Source organism: Coturnix japonica, chromosome 2 (assembly GCF_001577835.2).
Source record: "Coturnix japonica isolate 7356 chromosome 2, Coturnix japonica 2.1, whole genome shotgun sequence".
Lineage (NCBI taxonomy): Eukaryota > Metazoa > Chordata > Aves > Galliformes > Phasianidae > Coturnix > Coturnix japonica.
The window spans coordinates 127,430,173-127,452,124 of record NC_029517.1 but is presented as its reverse complement, the minus strand read 5'-3'; the positions used below and the strand labels follow the sequence as shown (position 1 = coordinate 127,452,124).

Below are 21,952 nucleotides of genomic sequence, written 5' to 3'. Positions count from 1 at the left end.
TACAGAATCCACAAAGAACATCCCTACAGCTAACAACCTACACTAAATGCAAGTGTTTACTTCTTGTAAAGCTAATCAGTCTAAGTGAGAACAGTCCACATCGCAATCCTGATATTTCTAAGTATTATGTTGCAGTGGTTGTAACATTTCATGGTTATAACTGAACAATGACTGCAATATAATACTGGTTACATCAACTGCAATTTATTCAGAAAACTAGATCTACATTTCATTGCTTTTAGTTTAGTCTTTCAAGTCAGGATCTGAATCCCAAAACTCTTAAGAAGATAGTAAAGCAAGAATATCAAAAACTCTGTTATCCAGTTACTTTCCAAGCTAATAAATAGGAGTCTCTCTCCACAGTGCCAGTGCCATTAGAGAGGCATTCTCCTCTTTCTCACATCACTCCTCTAATTGCAGAAAGAAAAAAAAACAAAACATTTCCTTATCTACACAATGTCTTTAGGAGGTCTGTTAAAGATTCAGAATAACAATTCACAAAACAACTTTCCTATTTCTTCCAGAAGTTATTTCTGCAGCGGATGAGCTCAATGATCAAAAGATTTTGAGACTAAAAGGAAACAGATTTTTCTGCCTCCAGCTGGTAAACGTTCTGTGCTTAGGTTTCGTGCTTAGGCCCAAACATTATATCCTGCCACATGCAGAAACTTCTCAACTCATGACAGCTAACAGACATTTTGTGAATTCAAAAACTATTTTGCCTTAGCAAATAAGCAAAAAATTTAAGTTAGCATCCAAGCTGACTCACAGAATTAGTTCCAAGAACTTGCAGCTTTGGTTCTCCTGATTCCAGAAGCTTGGCCACCATATGAAGAAAGCTTTCCACAAATGGCTTTATGCTTTGAGAATGGCAAGCCATTAGAAGTTGGTCCAATGCCTCCATGGCAATTAAAACATATCTGAAAATTAATTGTGGAGAAACTAACATTAACACATGTGCAATGTTTATAATTAAGTCTTCGTTATGAAAAATAGTACAAAAGGAAGGGTGAACGTACATCTTCCACATGATCTAAAGAAGAATAAATTGGTAATTTCTATATTATGTCAAACAGAATCTTTTGAAGGAATAAAAATGGTGATAACTGTTCTATTCTAGAACATTTTGTTTTCAATTATAGACCCCAGCTTTCTACTCTGTATTATCCCAATCCAAATCCCACTAAGGAAAGCCATCAAATTATCCACAATTCTGCACAGTGAGAGTACACTCTAATTAAATGAAGAAGAAAATAAGTAAAATTAATTATCCTAAGAAGTTGCCATTTTTTCATTCTATAAAGTTATAAAAATATCTTTTGATATCACTTACACCAAAGACAACGGCCTCAGATGGATACTGCTTTTCTCTTCCAGTTCTTGCATTCTACATTTCTGTACATCATTTTTATGTTACTTACAATTTTCTTCTTATTCTGACAACATCTTACCTTCTAAACTCATCATCTTTATTTTGACCCTATGTGCAGCTACCTGTTAGCATCTGTTTTTAACACTGTGACTTACTTCCTTACCCATAGCGATGTCTGACAACATCTCTGCTCAGTCTCTCTGCTAGGTAAGCACCAATTCGATCCAGCTTTTCTGGTGCAGAAACAGCATAGAAAGTCAGCTTCTCCATGTCAGCTTTAACAAGTCCATCCTAAGAACAGATACACAAAATAAAAGTAAAGCAGTTAAAACAAGATCAGGCAGAGATTAATATATCGGTTCCAATGTGAATTGTGATGTGGACATCTTCATTTTTATTTTCCTGTAAGTTCTCCAAACAAATGACTGAAGCACACGTAAGAAGCTACATAATCAGTAGCAGTTAAGTATATTTTATCAATCAAATCTTCTAATATTTGAGAAAAGCCCTGTAATTCAGTGAAACACCATGGACCAGTTTGGAGACATTCATAGACAGCTGTAAAACTACAACTGTAAGCACTTGGGGTGTCCCTATATCTGCATCAAACCAGGAGATTACAATAAAGCTATAAACCCATATGGTTCCATGCTTTCAGAGCTTAGTATACACACAAATCATCTTATTTAAAGCCATTAACATACATAAAGGCAGTAACTAGCACTCATTACCAATACATTCTAATAAAAAGCCCTCTGCAAATTACAAACCAAATGTTATACAAATTCTGACTGCTCTGCTCATGTTTTTCCTAGTAACACATTTTAAAAAAATGGTAGCACTCTCCATTACACTGCGCAATCATGATTAAGTATAGATAAAAGCATTATCAACTGTTAATACATTAATTATTTCAACAGAGGAGAGTCACAGAGCTTTAGTACAACTCCAAGATTATTCAAATGAAGTGTTCACGCCCACAAACAAATAAAGTGTTCATGGTTCTAAGTTGTTATGAAGTTAAATGCTACCTCTGTGGCAGAAGACCAAGTTAAATTAAATCTCTATTTAGTTGAAGAAAACACACTTATGTTTTTTCTTTTCAGTATGCACTGCCCTGCTCTGATAAGGGAGTTAGTCAGTCAACTATTTAAAGAGGTTCCCACCCAAATTAATTTTCTACTAATCCCTGTCAAAGATGTGAAGCATTACAGCAGCATTTGCTGTGTAATGTGAAAATCAAAGTAAAAGCTCAAGTGTTAGCTAAAAACAAACAAACAAACAAAAAAATCCTTATGATTTTAAGCCATCACTCACTTTTGGATCTTCCGGAAATATGTTATCTACCAGACGCTTGTAACGAGGTCGTAAAGCAGCACAGCAACAGCACACTCCTGCAGAGAGATGCATCCAACAGAATTTAGAACAAAATTTTAGGAGCTCTGGTAATTTCACCTTAAGTGAGCAGAAGAAGGAAAACAGATAGTGAATTCAGTTGCTTGCTACTTTCAGCACATAAGCAAAATTAAGGTAATTGAAAAAGACTATTATAAAACAATACATGCAAGAATATGCAAACATTCTGCATATTGGAAATGCACCTGCCATCAAGCCATACCAAAAAGTATGTGGAAAGATCAAGGAATTTCAAAAACTTAGCAGTACTAAAACCAAGACTACTTTTCACTTGCTCCTTTATGTTCATTCTAAACCATCATTTCAAAACAGAACAAACATTCTCTCCATGAAGTCAATAAAATTTTCATTGTATTATAGAGGGAATCATAAAAACTGATATAAAGCACAATCAACAGAAGATGCTTTTCTTTTTTTATTCTGCTGTTTTCCTTGGCATCAGAAAAGAAGACAGTCATCTGGAACGGCAAAAAAGTATTCTGACCTCATTTCTACTCTCCTACTGATACTGTATTCATACGACAATCACAGCAATAAACGTAGCTTGCAATTCCATTAAATTAAAAAGATACTCTAATACAACAGAGACTTACAAAGTATGTGTTCTTCCCCCCCCCTCCCCCCAAGATTCAGGACTACTAATACCTTAGAATAATTCCAGTTTCTACTAAAAACAGCATCCAAAGTGAATAAACTTCAAGGCATGCACAAAGAAAGCTTCTAGATATTTGTCCCATTAACTGTTCAGTGAAGGTTTATTCCCAAGGAACATAAGCATTTCAGCCATTGGATTTTAAATGTTTCAGTAGAAACATCAGACTAATTCACCGGTAAGGTCTCAGACCAACATTAAAGCAGTTCTGATGAATAAAAACCACCAAGCTGAAACAATTCCAATAATATACTGATTAACTGTACACCAAGTTTGCATGAAGATCATGCCTAGTCTTTTATACCGCAGTTCAGTGTAGCTTAAAAACATCTTGCAAAAAGCAAGCCTCGTATGTACTCAAAAATTATTAGCTAAAACTAGTGAAACCTACACATAATTAACCACATTCAACTCAAAATAGGAACTGAATGAAGGTTACCTTAGGGATAACGTTGTTGTTTACAACTTATTTCCAAAATCATTAGACTGCTAAGAACTGCCACACAAACCTACCATGATTTGCATTTCTTTTACTTTAGAAATCATAGCTGTTTTGTACCACCCTTATTAAAACATCTGGGAAGTTCAGATCTAAGCCTTCCTCTGCTGCACTCTTTTATTACAAGGCTCTGCATGAGTAGACATTTACCATCTATTCAAACTGGTTTATGATGTTACCATTTCTTAGGCAGATGCCTGAATTCTACTCAGAGTCTCACAACTTCATTCTCGCAATTCTATTATTCGGAAACAGTTACAATAGATAGATCTTTGCTTTTGAAATCAGACTTTGGACTCTCTTTGCTAGTCTTTTCACTAGTCATGAATGAGTGTATAATCAGTAAGATGAATGCAAATTAGGACCTCAAAAAGCTATAAAAACAAAACATACTCAAGCAATAAAGAACTGTAACACAGAGGATTTATTTGTGAAGTGCTACTTTGTTACTACTATCAAAGTTCTTTGAGCAGCTATTTCTGTTTAAATCCTCCTCTTGGACGCCTAATCAACATAAAACTCCACATTTATTTAAGAGATGTAGTTTTTCAGTAACCAAAATCAAAGCCAATTCATATGCCACTGGAAAACGTATTAAATATCAGTGAATCAAGAGGTTCCTACTTATGTTATAACAAATACAGTTGTACAAATTTATTCCATCAAGATCAGTGTTTTGCAACACTATAAAATCAAGTAAAACCATAAGAAGGTAGGAGTTTCTATTAAGTGTCTAGTATGTGACAGAGTATTGTGAAATTCAATTAAATAATCAAAATCCACCAAAATAAGACCTAACTTTGTTGAATTTTTTTTTTAACTGGATATGCAACTCAGCACCTGACTCAATACTCTTTGTACCACTGCTTTCATGCTGGATGTTCTCCTTTGCAGAAGGTAAATTTCTCAGGAAAACAATGTGTTTGATTACTATTTGTTAAAGCAAAAATACAATAATAGTAGTATTTTTCTGCATTTATCTAAAGTATAGTAATAACAGAATATTTCACAACAATATTACATTTAAGACAAAGGTAAATATATACTTTTATAATTTGTTTCTCCCTCTTCACATAAGAAAATTCTTGAAACAAGTCTGAAAACAATATATTAGAGCTATGGTAACCACATAAATCGAGCATAAAACCTGGATACAGCCCTTCAATTGAGAAGAGTGAGATATCAGATAACAGCATCCAAGCTCATTCTCACAGCCTAACCGGATGGTTTCAGTTAAAGGAAATCCAATACTGTTCTAATATTGATCTTCAAATGAATGTTGTACAGTGAATTTTGAGATCAGAAAAGGCCTACAAATAAGTGTATAGCATCAGATTTGAAAAACCTACCCTTCTTGGATTTTCAGTAGTATCTTTCCACTGTTATCTATTCAATTACAGAACAGTTGGCAGGAAAAAAAAAACAAAACCACCACTTCAAAGCATTCACTATCGTCATTAAAATTCATTCATTTTTATTTCTGTATTTTAAATTACATTAAAATTAAACAGAACATTCAAGTATTGGAAAGCTGGAGCTAATCTATCCAAGTTTTCAGCCTGAGAGAGCTTTTTGAGTGGAGAAATTTGAACAGAATACTATTAAAAAAACTAAAGCTCTCAAAAGAAGGCAGGAAAAGAAACAGAAAGAAAACACAAAGCTGATAACCAAGACAATTAATAGTCATGAAACAGGCTTTTTATCGTTACTTAGTGTTTTGATATAAATAGGAAACATTGGAACTAGATATTAAAAAAATTCACAGGCAAAAAAAAAAAAAAAAAAAGAATTAATACCACGGAATAATCATGTCTTAAGAACGTACATCAACAGCAAACTGAGCTTAAGTAAATAAATGAACAAACCTGAAACATTCCACCACCTAAACCGGGAAAGAAGAACACTATGATGCCACTGAAAATCAATTATTTTTTCAATACCAATTTAACCAAGATAAACCTGATCCAAGTAAAACAAATTTACTACATACAAGAAATCTGTTCTGCAGCTCTGCAGGATGCAGTCAGTAAGCTGGGTAAAAGGAACATGTTCCAATTCGAGCAGGTTTGTCACCCTAATTTCAATGATCGTTCCTTTTGGTGCCAGGTATATTTTGCACTTAATTATCTCCCATCCTAATGCCATTTAATACAAGTAAATATGAAAGTTAACGTCAAATTGACAGGGAAGCTTATGCTGTTATAACAGCGCACAAACACATATATTTAAATCTCAACAACAGTGGGATTTTCCATGATAATAAAATGCATGTTATCTACTGCTCAAAGGATCCCATAACCCATATTTCACATGTTAAAGCTGCAACAGCTCACATTTATCAGCTGCAACGATACTGCTTTTTACAAGCATTTATTCAGCACAGTATCAGTAGTAAGAAATAGTCAACTTAATCATAAAACAATTGTTTCACCTACCCAAACACATACACGGTCTTGGTTCAAAAGCAGAATTATAATCATAGGCTTTTTCTTGCTCAATAGTTGGAACTTGAACGTACTGCCTCATCCTGGGTATGACTTCACTGCCAGTACTGTATCCTTGTTCAGAAAGTTGCTCTCTCACACTAGCATAGAAGCAGTTACCTCACGAGAAGGCTCTGTGATACTGTAAGCTTATCTGATTAGTTCTGTGACATCTACATAAAGCCAACAAACACGTGAAAAACTTCAGTATCAAATTCTCTTAACAAAGCCAAGAATAAGAAAAGAGGGGGGAAAAAAAGTATATTGTCAATTTAGGATTTACATCTCTTCAAATAAAACTGAACAAAGCCAGTTTCACTACCTCAGGCTCCCTAGAACATGCAGTTTTCTCACTTATATGACAACAGAGAAGAACATCAGCATATTCAAAAGAAAATATTTCCAGTCATTTGGTCGCCACAACCAAATTTATCACTGAAAATTAATATGTATTTTGGCAAAACACCTTGTGTATCTTGCTGAATAATGAGCAGAAAACAATACATAAGACAGACTGCTAACTGTAAAAGCATTTTAAACATAAATATTTAAATGTTAAATGGTTCTTTAATTTTAAATAGGTTGGGAAAATTAACATTCTCTCTTATAACACTTGAAAATGTAAGCAAGGATTACAAAACTCTAATCCTTAACATTCTTGCTCACAAAGGGTATGGTACATCAGGGAGAAATTCCATTTTGAGGTCAGCAATTTTTAAGTTACTTTCCAGCTTCCCGTTGTTTTCCATCATCTCATTTGTTTCATTTTCCGTTTTACAATCACTTGCAGAACACAAATAACATTTAGTTACTTTCTTATATTTGAGATGATAAATTTATGTAAAAACAAATTTGCTTCAAATATGTAGAGGAAAGTGAAACTCGCACTGACAGCTACACAAACCCTACCTGGCTGGCTGGCTGTTAACATCAGTTGATCTAATTCAGAGCTGAAACTATTTTCAAGGGCATTCCCCTTCTGGTACTAAAAACAGATCAAATACTTTGGAAGAATTATTCTGTCTCTATAAGGAAGTTAATTAGAAATATTCTCCAACCTGCTATAAAAAGATTAAAAGCCCCAAGGACGTGCTTATCAGTCAACGCAGTGCCCCTCTGGTGGTACAGGGGAGTAAATCACCTCGTATTCTATTTCTTACTCCAGCACCATTTGCCTTCTACTCCGCTGGTTCCTATCCTCTCCCCACTGAGAAGCTGCAAACAAAACATCCAGTCTGCAGATCCAATTTCCGCCTGAAGAATGCAAGTCATCTTGATGTCAGCTTCTCTCCCCCATGACAGCAAAATCTCAAGACAACAGCAAATGTAAGAATTTCCATCCAGTACTTAGATTTGACCACTGTCCATTTTACTTTAAATACTTTGGTTCTTAATTAATTTGAAGCGAACAAAAACCCCAATTTTCCCCCTGAAATATATTCTTACAGTAAATTCATACATCTGATTCTGGTTTTATATGACTTCAAGACCAGTGCTTTGATATATGTATCAACACAGAAAGATGTGAAAATAAGTAAAAGCGTGTAAAAATAATCTATTAGCATTCCATAAAAACAAGAGATGACAACACACATCAAGTACCTTGTAAGAAACAGATAAAAAAAAAAAAAAAAAAAAAAAAAAACCTACTTAAATAAAGCTTACCAGTAAGCTTCTTCAACAAAGCACTCTTTTCAGAACCATTAGCAATTAAAACAAATCCCCAGAGAAGATAGTATCTTTGGGATGGTGCCTTTTAAAGACTTCTAATCCATTAAAAGAAAGTTTTCCATTACAGCAACTTCTCTGGTTACATTCCTTTTCACAAGTTCTACTGCCTACAGTGTTTCCATACTGTCTCTTCTTTCTCCCACCTTTGTTGTTCTCATATGGGAACTTTGTTTTACTTGCTCATTTCTGTTCTCTTCAACACCGCCTCCTCTTTTCCTACTCTGAGATACTAGGAGAGTTCTCTATTTTTAAAACATTATTATCATCTAAAATTAATCTAGTTCCAGTGAGAGAGGCACTGTGACTTACCACTCATTTTGCTTCTTGTCCTTACTTGTAATTCTATTGGCAATAACAAGGTCATTTATTTCTTATCACTAAAACAATAAAAAACCCTGAGATTTTATTACTTCCACTCCAGGAAAGACATCTGGAAATACACATCTGCATTAATCTCCTTGACTCTTTCCCATCATAGATAATACTGATAATATGTTTGATAATATTTTGGTCCAGTACCATTTTCATTCCTGCTTTTAGAGCTTGCAGTCAGGAAATGAGTTTTGGTTGATAACACTTCTCCTTTTTCCTCCTTTTATGAGTTCATCATGATATGCCTATTTATAAAAAAGTAAATACTGATTTTAAAGCAGCAATTCATAAATCAGTACAGAATGGGGACACAGGCAAAATTCTGGAGTAAAGGTGAAGGGGAAGGAAAAGGGGGCTCACAATACCTTGTGTAGCCTCTGAAGCACGTGAACATGCACTATGTTTCCCTCCAGACAAGCAGTAGTAGTACACAGAGCAAACTCATCATAGACATTAACAAAATACCTACTACACTTAAGGACCACATCCACTACCATGCTGAGCCAGAAGGATATCCTTTTAACATTTATATTTGATGGTAGTATACCTATTATTTAACTCAGAATAAATAAAAATAGTAAAGAACTGACATAATCATAGCAGCCTCCTCCTGCTCTCACCAACCAAATCCCACCAATTCTGCTCTATTTCTCTGACTGCCTGGCTCATCCATAGATTCGCAGCCATAGCAGAACACATCTCCCAGGGCAGTGCTGAACCTGGCAGAGAATTTCCCAGTATGAGATGGACTGTCCTGTTCATCCTGGCTTCACCCTCACTCTTTTTCTCTAACACAGCTGAGCAAAGCACAGAAAACCACATCCTTATTGCACTCCTCTACAGGATCCATTGAAGAGAGGCTACAACATTTGCACCCTACTAGCACTACTTCACTCCCACACAGCTGACAGTGGGGAGTAACACCCAACCAGGAGGAGTACTTAGCAGGCAATGGCACGTGCCTGAAACAGAAGGACACTGTAGCAGCCTTGGTTAAAAGGCTGAAGAAGCAACATGACCAAATGCTGGCAAAGGCTGGCAACAAGAAGTTCCTGAAATGTGCAAAGGGGCAAATCTATTCCAAGAAGGCTACTGCTTCCCTCTGGTAAACTTCAAGCAATACCTCAGGATAGTCATGATATGTGAACTACAGGTAAAAACATTTCTCTCTATATCTAGCTAAACACCTCAACAAGCATTCATGTCTGATACCTAAGTTAAGAATAAAAAGCCCTGCCAAGATGCTGAAGCTGGTCATACTGTTTCTTCCTGCTCTCAACTCCAGGTAGCCAAACAGTCAACAGGAATATTCCCCTTGTCACCCTCCCCTGTCCTTTCCCCGCTCCCACTTCTACTTTTGAGTTCTAGACTTTTCCTGCTTCTCTTCCCATTATGAGGGGAGTAAACTCTTTGAAAGGGCTGACAATAGCAGGACACGGGGAAATGGTTTTAAGTTTAAAGAGGGAAGATTTAGATTGGATGTTAGGGGGAAGTTCTTCACTAGGAGAGTGGTTAGGGCCTGGAACAGGCTGCCCATTGAGGCTGTGGGTGCTTCGTCCTTGGAGGTGTTCAAGACCAGGTTGGACGGGGTCCTGGGCAACCTGATCTAGTAAAGGTGTATGTTTGGTGGCCCTGCTAGGAAGTGGGGTTGGAACTACATGATCCTTGAGGTCCCTTCCAACCCGGGTCATTCTGTGATTCTGTGATTGCATGTCCTCATGGATTTACTCTCATTTAAGTACACTCAACTGTAGACTTCAGTACATATACAGAAATTTGACAAACACATCCTTATTAAAATAGAACATTCTTCATACAATTATTTAAATAACACATTACAGAGCTATATGCTTTCTCTCACTGTACACAGAAAGCAACATAATATACCATGGGACCCGCACTGAGAAAACTCAATGCAGAAGCAGTTTTGAGGCACACAGACAGGGTCCAAAATGTACTAAGACATCTCCTCCTGTTAAGCAGCACAATATTTAAATTGCATTGAGTTTATTGAAAAACAACATGCATGACAAATAGAAATTACATCAAAGAAAGCCTTCTGGTTTAATCTGAATTATTAACAGTCAAGAGGATATTTTATCTTCTCCTTCTTAGCTCCACAAAATGCTCCAGCTACAATCCTTGTGCTCCAGAATATCAAGAATAAATAGCTTAGCTGCTGCTAGTCCGAATGATTACCTCTTCCCCAGAACAGCAAATTCCATGTGTGAACATACATCTTGAAGGCTTTGTCCAGAACTGTGTATCACAGCTAACTAAAAAGGAGCCCACCCCTTCTGTAATTTCTACTCAGCAGGGCAGTATTTAAGGAATGTAAAGTAAATGTCAACCCTTCTGCAAATCTTCAGTACCTAAAAGGCTATGCCTCTTTCTCATCACCACTCTGACCCCACTAAATTAAACTGCTCACTCTAGAAGACAGCTTTATAATTACATACAAAGAGGTAGGTATATGCACACATGCTGTTAAACATCTAGCCTCAAATGTCTTAGTTTGATGTAAAAAAACGACTTCTGCCAAACAAAACAAACAAATAATTGTTTTCTTCTTGAAGATAAACTTCTACTGTCATGAATTTAGCTTACAAGAATTCAGTATTTTAAAAAGGTTCTTAAGTGCAAAACAGGACCACTTCAGTAATGCTTGATCCACACACACAGTTCCTGACGTGTAAATTATCAAAGGGTCAGCAGCTCAATGTCCATGAAAGATTATTCCTGAGATCTAAGAACAGGAACATCACGATACTCCAGTATTCACTCCACACAAATAATATTTAAAGAAAAAAAGTATTTCATTAATAGATTTAACTAAATTGATTTTTATATTTTATCTGTAAAGAGTCTGAGAACTCCCTAATTTGAAGATGTCTGGGTAGCCTTACAATTCTTAAATACATTTTTGAAATACTTCTGTAACTGTTTTAGACTTTGAAATGTAAAAAATTATGACATACGCCTGTTGGAAAAATCACATACCAACCTCTACACAGGTATCAAAAGGCTTGTACACTTTCAGACAGAAGGGATACTATTAATTGTCACAGGATGTTTTCTTGAATATATCAGCTATGAAAAAACAGAATTTGCTAAGATACCTCACAGGCACAAACTCAAAACATGGAATTAAGCAGAACTCTGACTGTTCAGCTAAGCGGCTTTAAATACCAAAATTTGGAGCTGAATCGATCATCATCCAAAATCTACAGCTTAGTACATGAGGTAAAGCCTGGTTCACCTTCTTACCCCCAGCTTTCTACTCACTCCTGTCTAACTGCTGTATGAATTAATCTTGAATGATGTCATTTTCTAAAAATGAAGTGGCATTCCTTGAAAAGCCAAGATTTATGTACACAGTTAACTTCTGTCTTCAGGAATTCATTAGTTGTATGATTTTCTCAGAGCCACTGGGTATCCTTGTGCCATAGAAGCGACAGGAAAAATAGTTCATATGCCATGTAAAAGGCAGGGCAAAACATTTTTAGAAGTTTTTTTTTTTTCCCCTGGTCTTTTCACAGATGCATGCATTTAATCACATACTGGTAAGCTTAACTCCTCTCCAAATCAATTCTTTTTTTTAATCATGCATAATAAAATAGGACACTTGCATGCATAAACAGCATGAGACTTCTTACCCTTTCGTCCCATGATTGAGAAATCAATAGCAAATAATGCTGCATATGAAGGTTAATCAACTCATAGAAAAACCAGTTCTGTACCAATTTCTGTAAATAATAATGATAACAATATTTTAATAAAACCTGAAAAAACCCCTATTAGGTTACATTTTAGCATTCAGTATACATAGTTTAAAATCACTTTAATCTGTGCATCATCAAGTTCAGCTCTAAACCATGATTGTTTAACAGTAATATACTCAGACTGCATACACAAAACTGACAACTGAAGAAAAACTTTCTACTTTTGACAAGCAATGTGCTGGACAAAATGTACTCATTTCTTGACTACAGTGAAGAATGTTCTAAAACTAATGGAAGGTAATGAAGGGAGAAATGATGTCACTAGATATTATCTGCAACGTGCTGGAATAAATGGTTTTCTCTTTCTACGGAGTATACAGTCCTCCTATCCCAAATGGGTAAAGGATGATGCATACACTGAGAGAATTAACAGTCAACAGAAATCAAACGAATGAATATTTACTCAAAATTAAGAGATCTTAAAAAAGCACAAGTAGATTCATTATAAAATGTGAATGCAGCCACACCAACATGCACAGAGTCACTGATGATACCATAAGTGAATAAAAACAGAGCTACAAAGTACATTTTTTTCTAATTATAAGTTACCATTTTTTTCTTAAAGAAAAGATACATTGAGATGAGTTTCCTTTTCAGTGCAGGAAAAACAATTATCTAAAAATCAAACCAAGCTATTGGTGAAATATTAACATTGTGCCAACTGACAGCAGGGCACAGGGACAGCAGTGCCATGCAGTGCTGCCTCAAGTGATGGCTAATACTGTATGCATGTAGATACATTGGCTAAACACAGGGCCCTGAACAGCAAAGAATACATAGCCATGCTTTCTGTTTTGATAAAGGAATTTTAGGATAGAATCAGAGAATTGGAAGAAACCTCGAGAGACTGAGTCACAGAGCCACGGAATAATTGAATCCTCAGAGCTGGAAGGAATCCTTAAAAGCCATCTGGTCCATTTCCCCTGCAATGAACAGGAAACCCTACAGCCAGATTAGGTTGCCCAGAGCCACATCCAGCTTGAACGACTCCAGAGATGAGGCATCCATAACCTCTTTGGGCAACCCGCTCCAGTGCCTCATCACCCTTACTGGAAAATACTTCTTCCTTATATCCAATTTAAACCCACAGCTTGGGGCTCCAAGACTACAAAATAAATAAATAAATCATTGTTTTATGTTTGTGAGACCATTCTTGGTTGATATGAATAAGTGACTTGAAAATATTCGCATGGAATGCATAGTTACAATCAGATATTCAACTCAAAAAACCTGATCGTGTCTCTTAACTGAACTTTCGTAATGTGTATTTTAGAAAAATATATTTTGCTTCACAATTACACCTCCATCACATCATCATGTTTTGGGAGTACACGCATTTTGAACAATTATTTACAAAGCTGAATTAGAGGAAGAGTGAAATATCATCAAATGCCTCTGATGAACACTGTGAGAGCTCACTAAGTATTGCAGACACTGCCACTGAACCAGGCTGATACATTTGTCTCACAAAAACAATGTCAAGCATCCCACTAGTTCTATGCTTTAGTTCTTCTAAGTGTTTTAAGAAAAATATTTTGTTACTTACATATTAACGATACTGTATTTTTTGTGAGGTCTGCTCCAAAAGTAATATTCCTGTTCCATTATCCTGGACTATAACATCAGATGTAGATACTGGTGATACTGCAATAGACATTAAACCTTCTCACCATTACTTTTTGTTGCCATGTTACATATGGCAGCAGAGGGGCAGACTGTCAAAATCGCATCTGACATGGAAGTGCACACAAAGCAAAGGTTTAACTGAATTCCTCCATGCAGAAAAGACTACACCCAGTAACATTCACCAACACCTGCTGAATGTTAATGGAGACCAAACAGTGAATATGAGTGCAAGGAGGGGGTGGGTGGTGTGTTTTAGCTGTGGTGACAGCGGGTCACCTTCGCTGGTACAGTCTGAGTGCCACATGCAGGCTCTGGTTCAGTGCTGGTGAAAATGCACAGCTAATGGCAGTTACTACATTGAAAAAGAGTGTTTTGTAGATGAGATTTTGCTCAGAAGATTAATATGAGTCAAGAACTTACTTATACTTTAAGTATTCAAGTGTATTTATAAGGAGAATTTCTTTATTTTTAGGCTGTAAGGCAACTTTAGCCAAGATAATAAGATCAAAAATGATGACTTCACTGTAAGCAGGAACAGGCCAAGTTACAGACTGTTTTCTCCATAACTGATATGTGCAACTCTAAAATCAGCTCATCTTTTCTGATGGCAAATAGTATAGGGGATGTTTGTATTAATACATTTTGCAGTATTATTAATACATCAGAACATAAGGAAATTACATCATTATTTTTTCTTGTTTGTGCTCTGAATTTGCACGTCAGTCAGTCACAAAATGATCTGCTACTCACCAGACAGAAGCACTATAACATGACACACACTATTAACAAAATCTTGAGAATTAAGGATATAATTTAAGTACGTTAAAGAAAATAAGATGAAGATATCTAAAAGAAAATATAAAAATCACACAGACAGCTCCCATGTAAACCTTCCTATACTACACAGGCCTTTTCAACTGCACCACGCATTATTTCTCCACTACAAGAAAGATTATTCGAGTATGAAATGTGACTTTAAGTTAACCACCTAATTAAAGTCAGGGAATATGTCCAGTTAGAAGGTTAGTAGTTTCTGTAAAAAAATACCAATAAACCTCATTAGCTAGAAAACTGTTGTTTGAAGCATCGGATTAAGCATGAATATTTGGAACATAATGCCCAAGACTACAAGTCTTAACAAGTCTTAATCAAATGGTTTTCATAGATTTAGCTACGCTTTCTTCCTTTCCTTTCAGATGCAGTCAAAACAGCAAAATGAAATTACCTGTGTAAAGCTAAACTGAGAATTACCTGCATAAAGCAGGGAAACTGAGGTTACATATTTGATGACTAAAAACTTATTTTATTTGGCAGCCTTGGTAGGAAAAGGTAGTAAGCTATTTATACTCCATTTTCCAAAAAAAGCACTAATTAACATTTTAATCCAAGCTAAATCAGTTAATAAAGATGCTCTGGTTCAAATCAACTTGCTTTCACTGTACTATAACATGAGTGAGAAATCTTATTTACTTTGTCATACCTCATAATTTGCATCTCAACTTCTGATGAAGGCAATGTGTTTATAGCATTAATGCCCGTGCTATTTGCACACGAGGATATAAAATTATAGCCACAAAAAACATACAGAAAATAAATACTTTGGCAATTTTATCACTGTTGCAGTAATTTCATTACACTATAGCACTACAAACTGTGTGTCAATATAAAGGCCAAGCCACTGCTAGTCACAGCCAGCTCATCTAAATCTAAAGATTAACAGTTAATATTGGGGAAAATAAAATTTGTAATAACTAATAACTAATAATATTTTCAATTATCTCTAGGAAAAATTAAAGTCCCCCAAAAGACTTAATATTGCCCAGAGACCAAAACCATGGCTTTTCCCAACTTTCCATACCACCACTTCTATACTTATGCATTCCTTACCTACCACACTGAAGGGTAAATATATACACTATATATACATACATACATATATATATATATATACACACACACAAGGCACAAATATAGACTCATGCAAACTGCAAACAAGCAGGAGAATACCAGAAAAGATATCATGATGATATGAAAACTGAATTTCAGACTTAATACTCTACAGTAACAAACTATTTTACCTCAGTATATTCTGAAAAGAAATTGGAGGAATCTTATAAGAAGCCTAAATCAGTGCACATCCCTTACATATACAGAAAGCTAAAGTCTTGGAGGCTGCACATTGCTGAAAGGTACATCTATCGAAAAAATAATGCTTGCTTTCATTAGAATCCAATCTCTCTTTATTGCTATAATTTTGCAAGGAAAATATTAATAAAGTACTGCCATTTCATAAGAACTATAATATTCATGAATGTTACAGTAACTTCTCATTACTAATTGATTCAAAAATAATAATTAAATGTAAACAGAAATAAATGGCTGTGTAGCTCTGAGCATCTCACTACAGAAAAACTGCATTCAGTTGTTTTGATCTCATTCAAGTTCTACCTGACTCTTCAATAATCTACATGCATCAGGGTAAATAATGTTAATAATGACCCTCATGTAGGTAAAAATAAATAAATAAATAGAAAAAATTTTGTTTTACCATCTTAATTGTTAAATTAAACAAAACAAACAAATACAGCAAAACACCTTCCCAGCAAAAATTAATATCATGACAGAGGCCTTAATAGTATCAAAATTACAATTAAAAGACAGCAGCAGCTCATGATACTGCAAAACTTAAACCACAGCACAGTCTGAATATACATATTTGCCGCATATTTTGTTACATCAGCTCACAAATATTTAGAGGAATAACTACAACTATTTAATAGGAAAAAAAAAAACAAACCAAACACCAAAATTACTCAAAATACTTACAGCTAAGAATTTTACACAACGATGATTCTGTCAGTACTACATATCAAGATATTACCACACTTACACATCAGACATTCATAGATGTGACCATGGATCACTACAATTATTTTGAAGTATTTTTAAACAACCACTAAACACAGCTTATAGCAAATATAAGGTCACCTCAAAAAACAGTCCTCAAATGATTCCCCATGAAATGAAACACTTGCTAAACTCATTACAAGCGTGTAATTAAAGTGCACTCAATACATTTTAAATCATTAAACTCAATGTTAAACTGTGAACATATATCCTGAGATCTACAGAGACTGCAAAATATGAAGATCTAGATTATCTTAAAAATAACAGCAAGTGCCATTTGTTGACCCCCCTCCACTTTAAATTTTGTTATAATTTTTAGTTCCCATAGAAAATACACATATCCATAAAAGCCTGTAAATATTATATTCAAGTATTTAAGATAACAATACTTACTAGCAGGCATTGTTAGTCAGTAATCTTTCTTCTATTTTGTGAGGTATAAGCTAAAAAGAAAACAAAAAGGTAATTCAAAACAATAATTGCGGACAATCTACATCCAAATAAACGTAGAAACTTAGCAAGAATGAGACAAGTAACATTCTCTAGCTCCAACACCACAGACTGTTACCACAGAAACCCAGATATTCACTCTATCTAAACCAGAATAATATGTACATCTTTCTTATTCTTGAAGTTTAATCATCCTGTTCTTACATTTCATGTCTGATTAAATGTCCTCTTTGCATTTATGGAGATCACTGCCACTGTTTATGGTGCTGAACGGTGAACATCCACACAAGGTTCTTCCACCTCAAATGTTAAGTCATAGCACAAGGGATGTGAAATGTTTCTGTCCTACACAAAGAAAATGATGCTAAACATTCATGTATATGTATATATACTGTAACAGTATATAGTATACAGTATATATACTGTAACATTTTTCTCTCAGTATGAATAAAATAGATTCTAGATGAGAGAACAAACCATTATAAACAGAAGATGTTTAATATGTTTTTGATGCAATTAGATATGTTCATACCATTAAACTTGAATCAACCTGCTTTGTTGTCCACCTCCAAAAACAAAGTCAGAAGTAGCATAATTGCATAGCATCATAGAATGGTCTGGGTTGAAAAGGACCACAATGATCACTGAGTTTCAAGCCCCCTGCTACGTGCAAGATCATCAACCACCACAGACCAGGCTGCCCAGAGCCACATCCAGCCTGGATTTGATATGAGGAAATTTCTTTTTAAGGCAGTTGTTCAAACAGAACATTTTTTGTTTCATTTTAAATTAGTTAACTGGAGTTTTAACTACATTATGATTCATAACGGGACCAAAAATTCAATATGGAGCTATAACAACTTCTACGTGTAAAACAGAGCCCACAGCTTCCTCTCTACAGTGTTGAATCACAGGCAGATTAGGCCTAGGGCAAATTTTTGTCCACAGATGTTTGTATCTCCTGAAACAAATGCAATAGAACAGCACTAACTAAAATCAGAAGCCACTATGAGCCTGCTTTGCTATTTGCCACCGTAATAAATTCTAAACACTAAAATAAGGAAAAAAAAGTCCAGTATTTGATGAACAAGAACTCAACAACTATAAAAAGCTAAAGCCAAACACGATAAGGCAGTTGTAATTTAGTTTAGGAGCGACATCCAAAAGAGAAGACTCAAGGGCTTTTTTTCCTAATAATAACAGTAAATCTAAGCACAAAAACATTAACATAGAAATAAAAACACACTTTGTTGTACTCGTTGATTCTGATCACCCTCAATTGTGTATCTTCTGTCATCAAATAATCCAAGATCCAAAATTATAGAAGTTGAAGCTATTTCTTATTATCCCAAGACACCATGAACAACACTAAAAGCCAAACAAGAACAGACATCTCTCTTTCCTGTTCAGCTTTAAAAGAAAGAGTGAAAAACACTGTAGACATCTAAAATAGAAAGATCTCATAGCCAATATTCTACTATGTCAGATTATCACAGTAATTTACATGACTCTATTCAGTGTGGGGAAAAAATAAAAAAGTATTCAAAGCTTTGGACCAAATCTGATTTCATAAGGATTGTCTTTAAAAAACAAGATTATAGGCACAAGTGCTGGATGATGGGGAAAAAAAACATAAACAGAGGAATTATTTTCTTGGTCCAATACAACCATATATGTATATCCAAAAAAGTGTATACCCCTGAGCTTCAGCTGGAGAAATCAGCATATTTAAGGTTTTGTATTTTCTTTCCATAACTGCACCATTATGTAACTCCATTATGTAACACTATAAATAATTAACTTAATTTGAGCATTCGCAATGAGATTGTAAACTGGGCACCCATCCATTCCTCCAAATTAAGACAAAGGAAAGCACAGTTTTAAGCTTCTCTCGCAGTCAGAAGTTCTAGGCTGGTGAGCAGGTATGAGCTGAAAATACAATAATGCACTACACATTAAGTTCTGACATTGCTTGTTTCCCCGCTCATATTTCCTACCTGAAAAATTGATCAAAACAGTTACTTCTGTCAATAAGCAAATAGCCAATGAGATGCAGGATTAACAAGTCCCACGCTCACTGTTAAATATCAACAGTTTGGCTCCAGGTACAGCCCCTAGACAAATGCAGCTTTAAATGAATCCTTTCTCCCTTTCTCAAAGGCCAGCTTAACCCAATTTCCATGTCAGTGTCAACAGTGTGTGGGAGCCTTTTCACGCATCAATGGCATTACAATTCAGTTCAGGAAATCTTTACCCCTATTTTTCTTTTTCTTTTTTTATTTTAGGAGCATTGACACACTAACTCTTCTCCAAAACAGCCTGGAGGTCACATAATCTAACCCAGGTTTTTGGTTTGTTTTTTTTTTTAATCTTAATATCTCAGCTCCAAGTACTACCGGATACCTACATAACCACATTAAGCTTAAAGGAAGAAATGGTAATATTATTAGTTCTCAGTAACAGGATTAGTGAATCTGCACCTCAATTACCTTAAGCATGGCTCCATGCAGGACACTTACAGGCAAGCTCTTGTAAATTCACATGGTAATGACTGTCCACAAAAGTGTACATCATCTGCCAGACAGTGCTGGCAAAAGAACACACAGCAACACCAAAGCAAATAAGAACTTTACAGTAAAGCTTAAAGCTATTTAAGAATGCTCACTGTCTAGTCCTGTTGGACAGCCTTGCTGTGTTCAATCAATGTTTATCATATAAAAGTTTGAGTTGGAAGGGACCTTAAAGCTCACCCAGACTCACCCCTGATCAGGCTGCCCAGGGTCCATCCAATATAGTACTGAGTGCCTTCAAGGATGGGTCATAAAGATACACAGTGAGATACTGCTGTATTAAAGGCCATTTCATAGATACTTTTGTCTGAGTTAGAAGAGACCTTTAAAGGTCATCTAATCCAACTTCCATGCAATGAACAGGGGCAGCTACAGCTAGATCAGGTTGCTCTGACACTCATTCAGCCTAACCCTGAACGCAGATGCAAGGACAAGGCATTCATCCCATCTCTGCGCAACCTGTTCCACAACAGGGGGTAAAGAGTCCGCCCCCTTCCTTAGTACAGTCCCCCTTTGGATACTGAAAGGCTGGTGTCCCCACAGTGCTTTCTTCCCCAGTGTGCACAGCCCCAGCTCTCATCCTGACCTCATAGGGGATGTGGCTCCCAACAGACCTGTGTCTCTCCTGTGCAGAGAACTCCACAGATCTGTTCTTACCAACCTGCCTGAACTGCTCACAGAATCACAGAATGACCCGGGTTGGAAGGGACCTCAAGGATCATGTAGTTCCAACCCCCCTGCCTAGCAGGGCCACTAAACATACACCTTTACTAGATCAGGTTGCCCAGAGCCCCGTCCAACCTGGTCTTGAACACCTCCAAGGACGGGGCATCCACAACCTCCCTGGGCAGCCTGTTCCAGGGCCTAACCACTCTCCTAGTGAAGAAGTGATCACCAGGAGGGAATGCTATCCAGATTAGGAATCCAGGCAGCTGGGATCCCTCCCTATGGAAAGGGGCATTGACAAAGTGACTGCAAAAAAAAACCAAAATCTCTCCCTGTCTGGATGCAACTTCTATCACCTGCGAAGGAAAGGTATCTTTGCAAAGAAGGCATCACATATTAGCCAGGAAAAAAAAACAAAAACCCACCGTGGAAAGATGCATCCAGTATCTATTGAGAAAACCACCAGGAAACAACTCCAACTCAAAGTCCTCCTCCAGTGCCAGCAAACTGATAACGGGGACCTCAGCACGGCTAGTAAGGCTCTGACTACGGGCAGTCTCAAGGCAGGCCTCCTGCACTCGCATGTCATACAGGCACCACTGAGGCAGAGCATCCTCCTGGGACCCTGCAGGGCCAGCAGCAGGACACGCTGCTCTTCGCTCACCTTCCATTTCTCTTCCTTTTCCCCAATCTCTCGCCTCCTCCTCCGCCGCCTCTCAGCGCCTGCCCGCCCCGCACGGCCTCCTCGCTCCCAAACGGGACGATAAGAGGAAAAAAAAAAAAAGAANGAAAAAAAAAAAAAAAAAAAGCGATCGCGGAGACAAAAACACAGAAAAAAAAATCCGCTTCCTGAACCCCTGCACTCACCTCAGCCACCACTCCGGCTCAGTTCAGCGGCCGCCATCTTCTCCCCACCCCCTTTCGCGTTGCTGCCTGCCCCGCAGTGTACGCCGGGACCTGTAGTTCTACTGGGGCTACGCTGCGTAATGGGCGTCGTGAATAGCTCTAAGGGAAACCGACGTAAAGCTGCTGCTGTAGATCCAAGGCGGAGTTAGATCTTAATGCTTTCCCGTTGAAACAGGCTTCAAGTTGGGCCTGTTCGATGCCTGGTTTTCTACAAGGACAAAGAGAAATGTTAAATACTTGCTTTCTGTTTCTTTCTTATAAAGGAAGTGCCAGTTTATTGAGTTGCATTGGTGAGTCTTAAGTGGCCAAAATGTTTTCTTCTAGTTTCCTTGCATTACGAACATCTTACGAATATCAAATAGAGCCCAAAACATAAAATAGATTCGCTGTTGGGACTGTAGTTTGAAGTGATAGAATATGTTTTAAAGCAGTCATCTTCTATGACATTACTTGATAAACCATGTCGTAACTAATGCTCAATAAAAATCATTAAAGCCCTTAGCCTAATTGCAGTGCTGCT

At 36.5% G+C, this 21,952-nt stretch overlaps 1 protein-coding gene across 10 annotated transcripts in view; it reads right to left on the bottom strand.

Moving 5' to 3' along the window:
* The window catches only part of EFR3A (EFR3 homolog A), a 66,256-nt gene extending 44,742 nt beyond the window's left edge, over positions 1 to 21,514 (bottom strand). For 2 of the 10 annotated variants that reach the window (XM_015856343.2, XM_015856346.2), the window contains exons 1-5: positions 21,394 to 21,514; positions 17,234 to 17,283; positions 2,690 to 2,766; positions 1,536 to 1,663; positions 770 to 920 (exon numbers count right to left, since the gene is read on the bottom strand). In XM_015856343.2, coding sequence (XP_015711829.1) covers positions 770 to 920; positions 1,536 to 1,663; positions 2,690 to 2,766; positions 17,234 to 17,243 — 366 coding nt within the window. In that variant the 5' untranslated portion in view covers positions 17,244 to 17,283; positions 21,394 to 21,514. Of the gene's footprint in view, positions 1 to 769; positions 921 to 1,535; positions 1,664 to 2,689; positions 2,767 to 6,374; positions 6,552 to 12,181; positions 12,272 to 17,233; positions 17,284 to 17,494; positions 17,636 to 20,951; positions 20,972 to 21,393 lie in introns of those variants that run through there. The other 8 variants (XM_015856340.2, XM_015856339.2, XM_015856341.2 and 5 more) reach the window with 7 other exon arrangements.
* Positions 21,515 to 21,952: the final 438 nt, after the last annotated feature.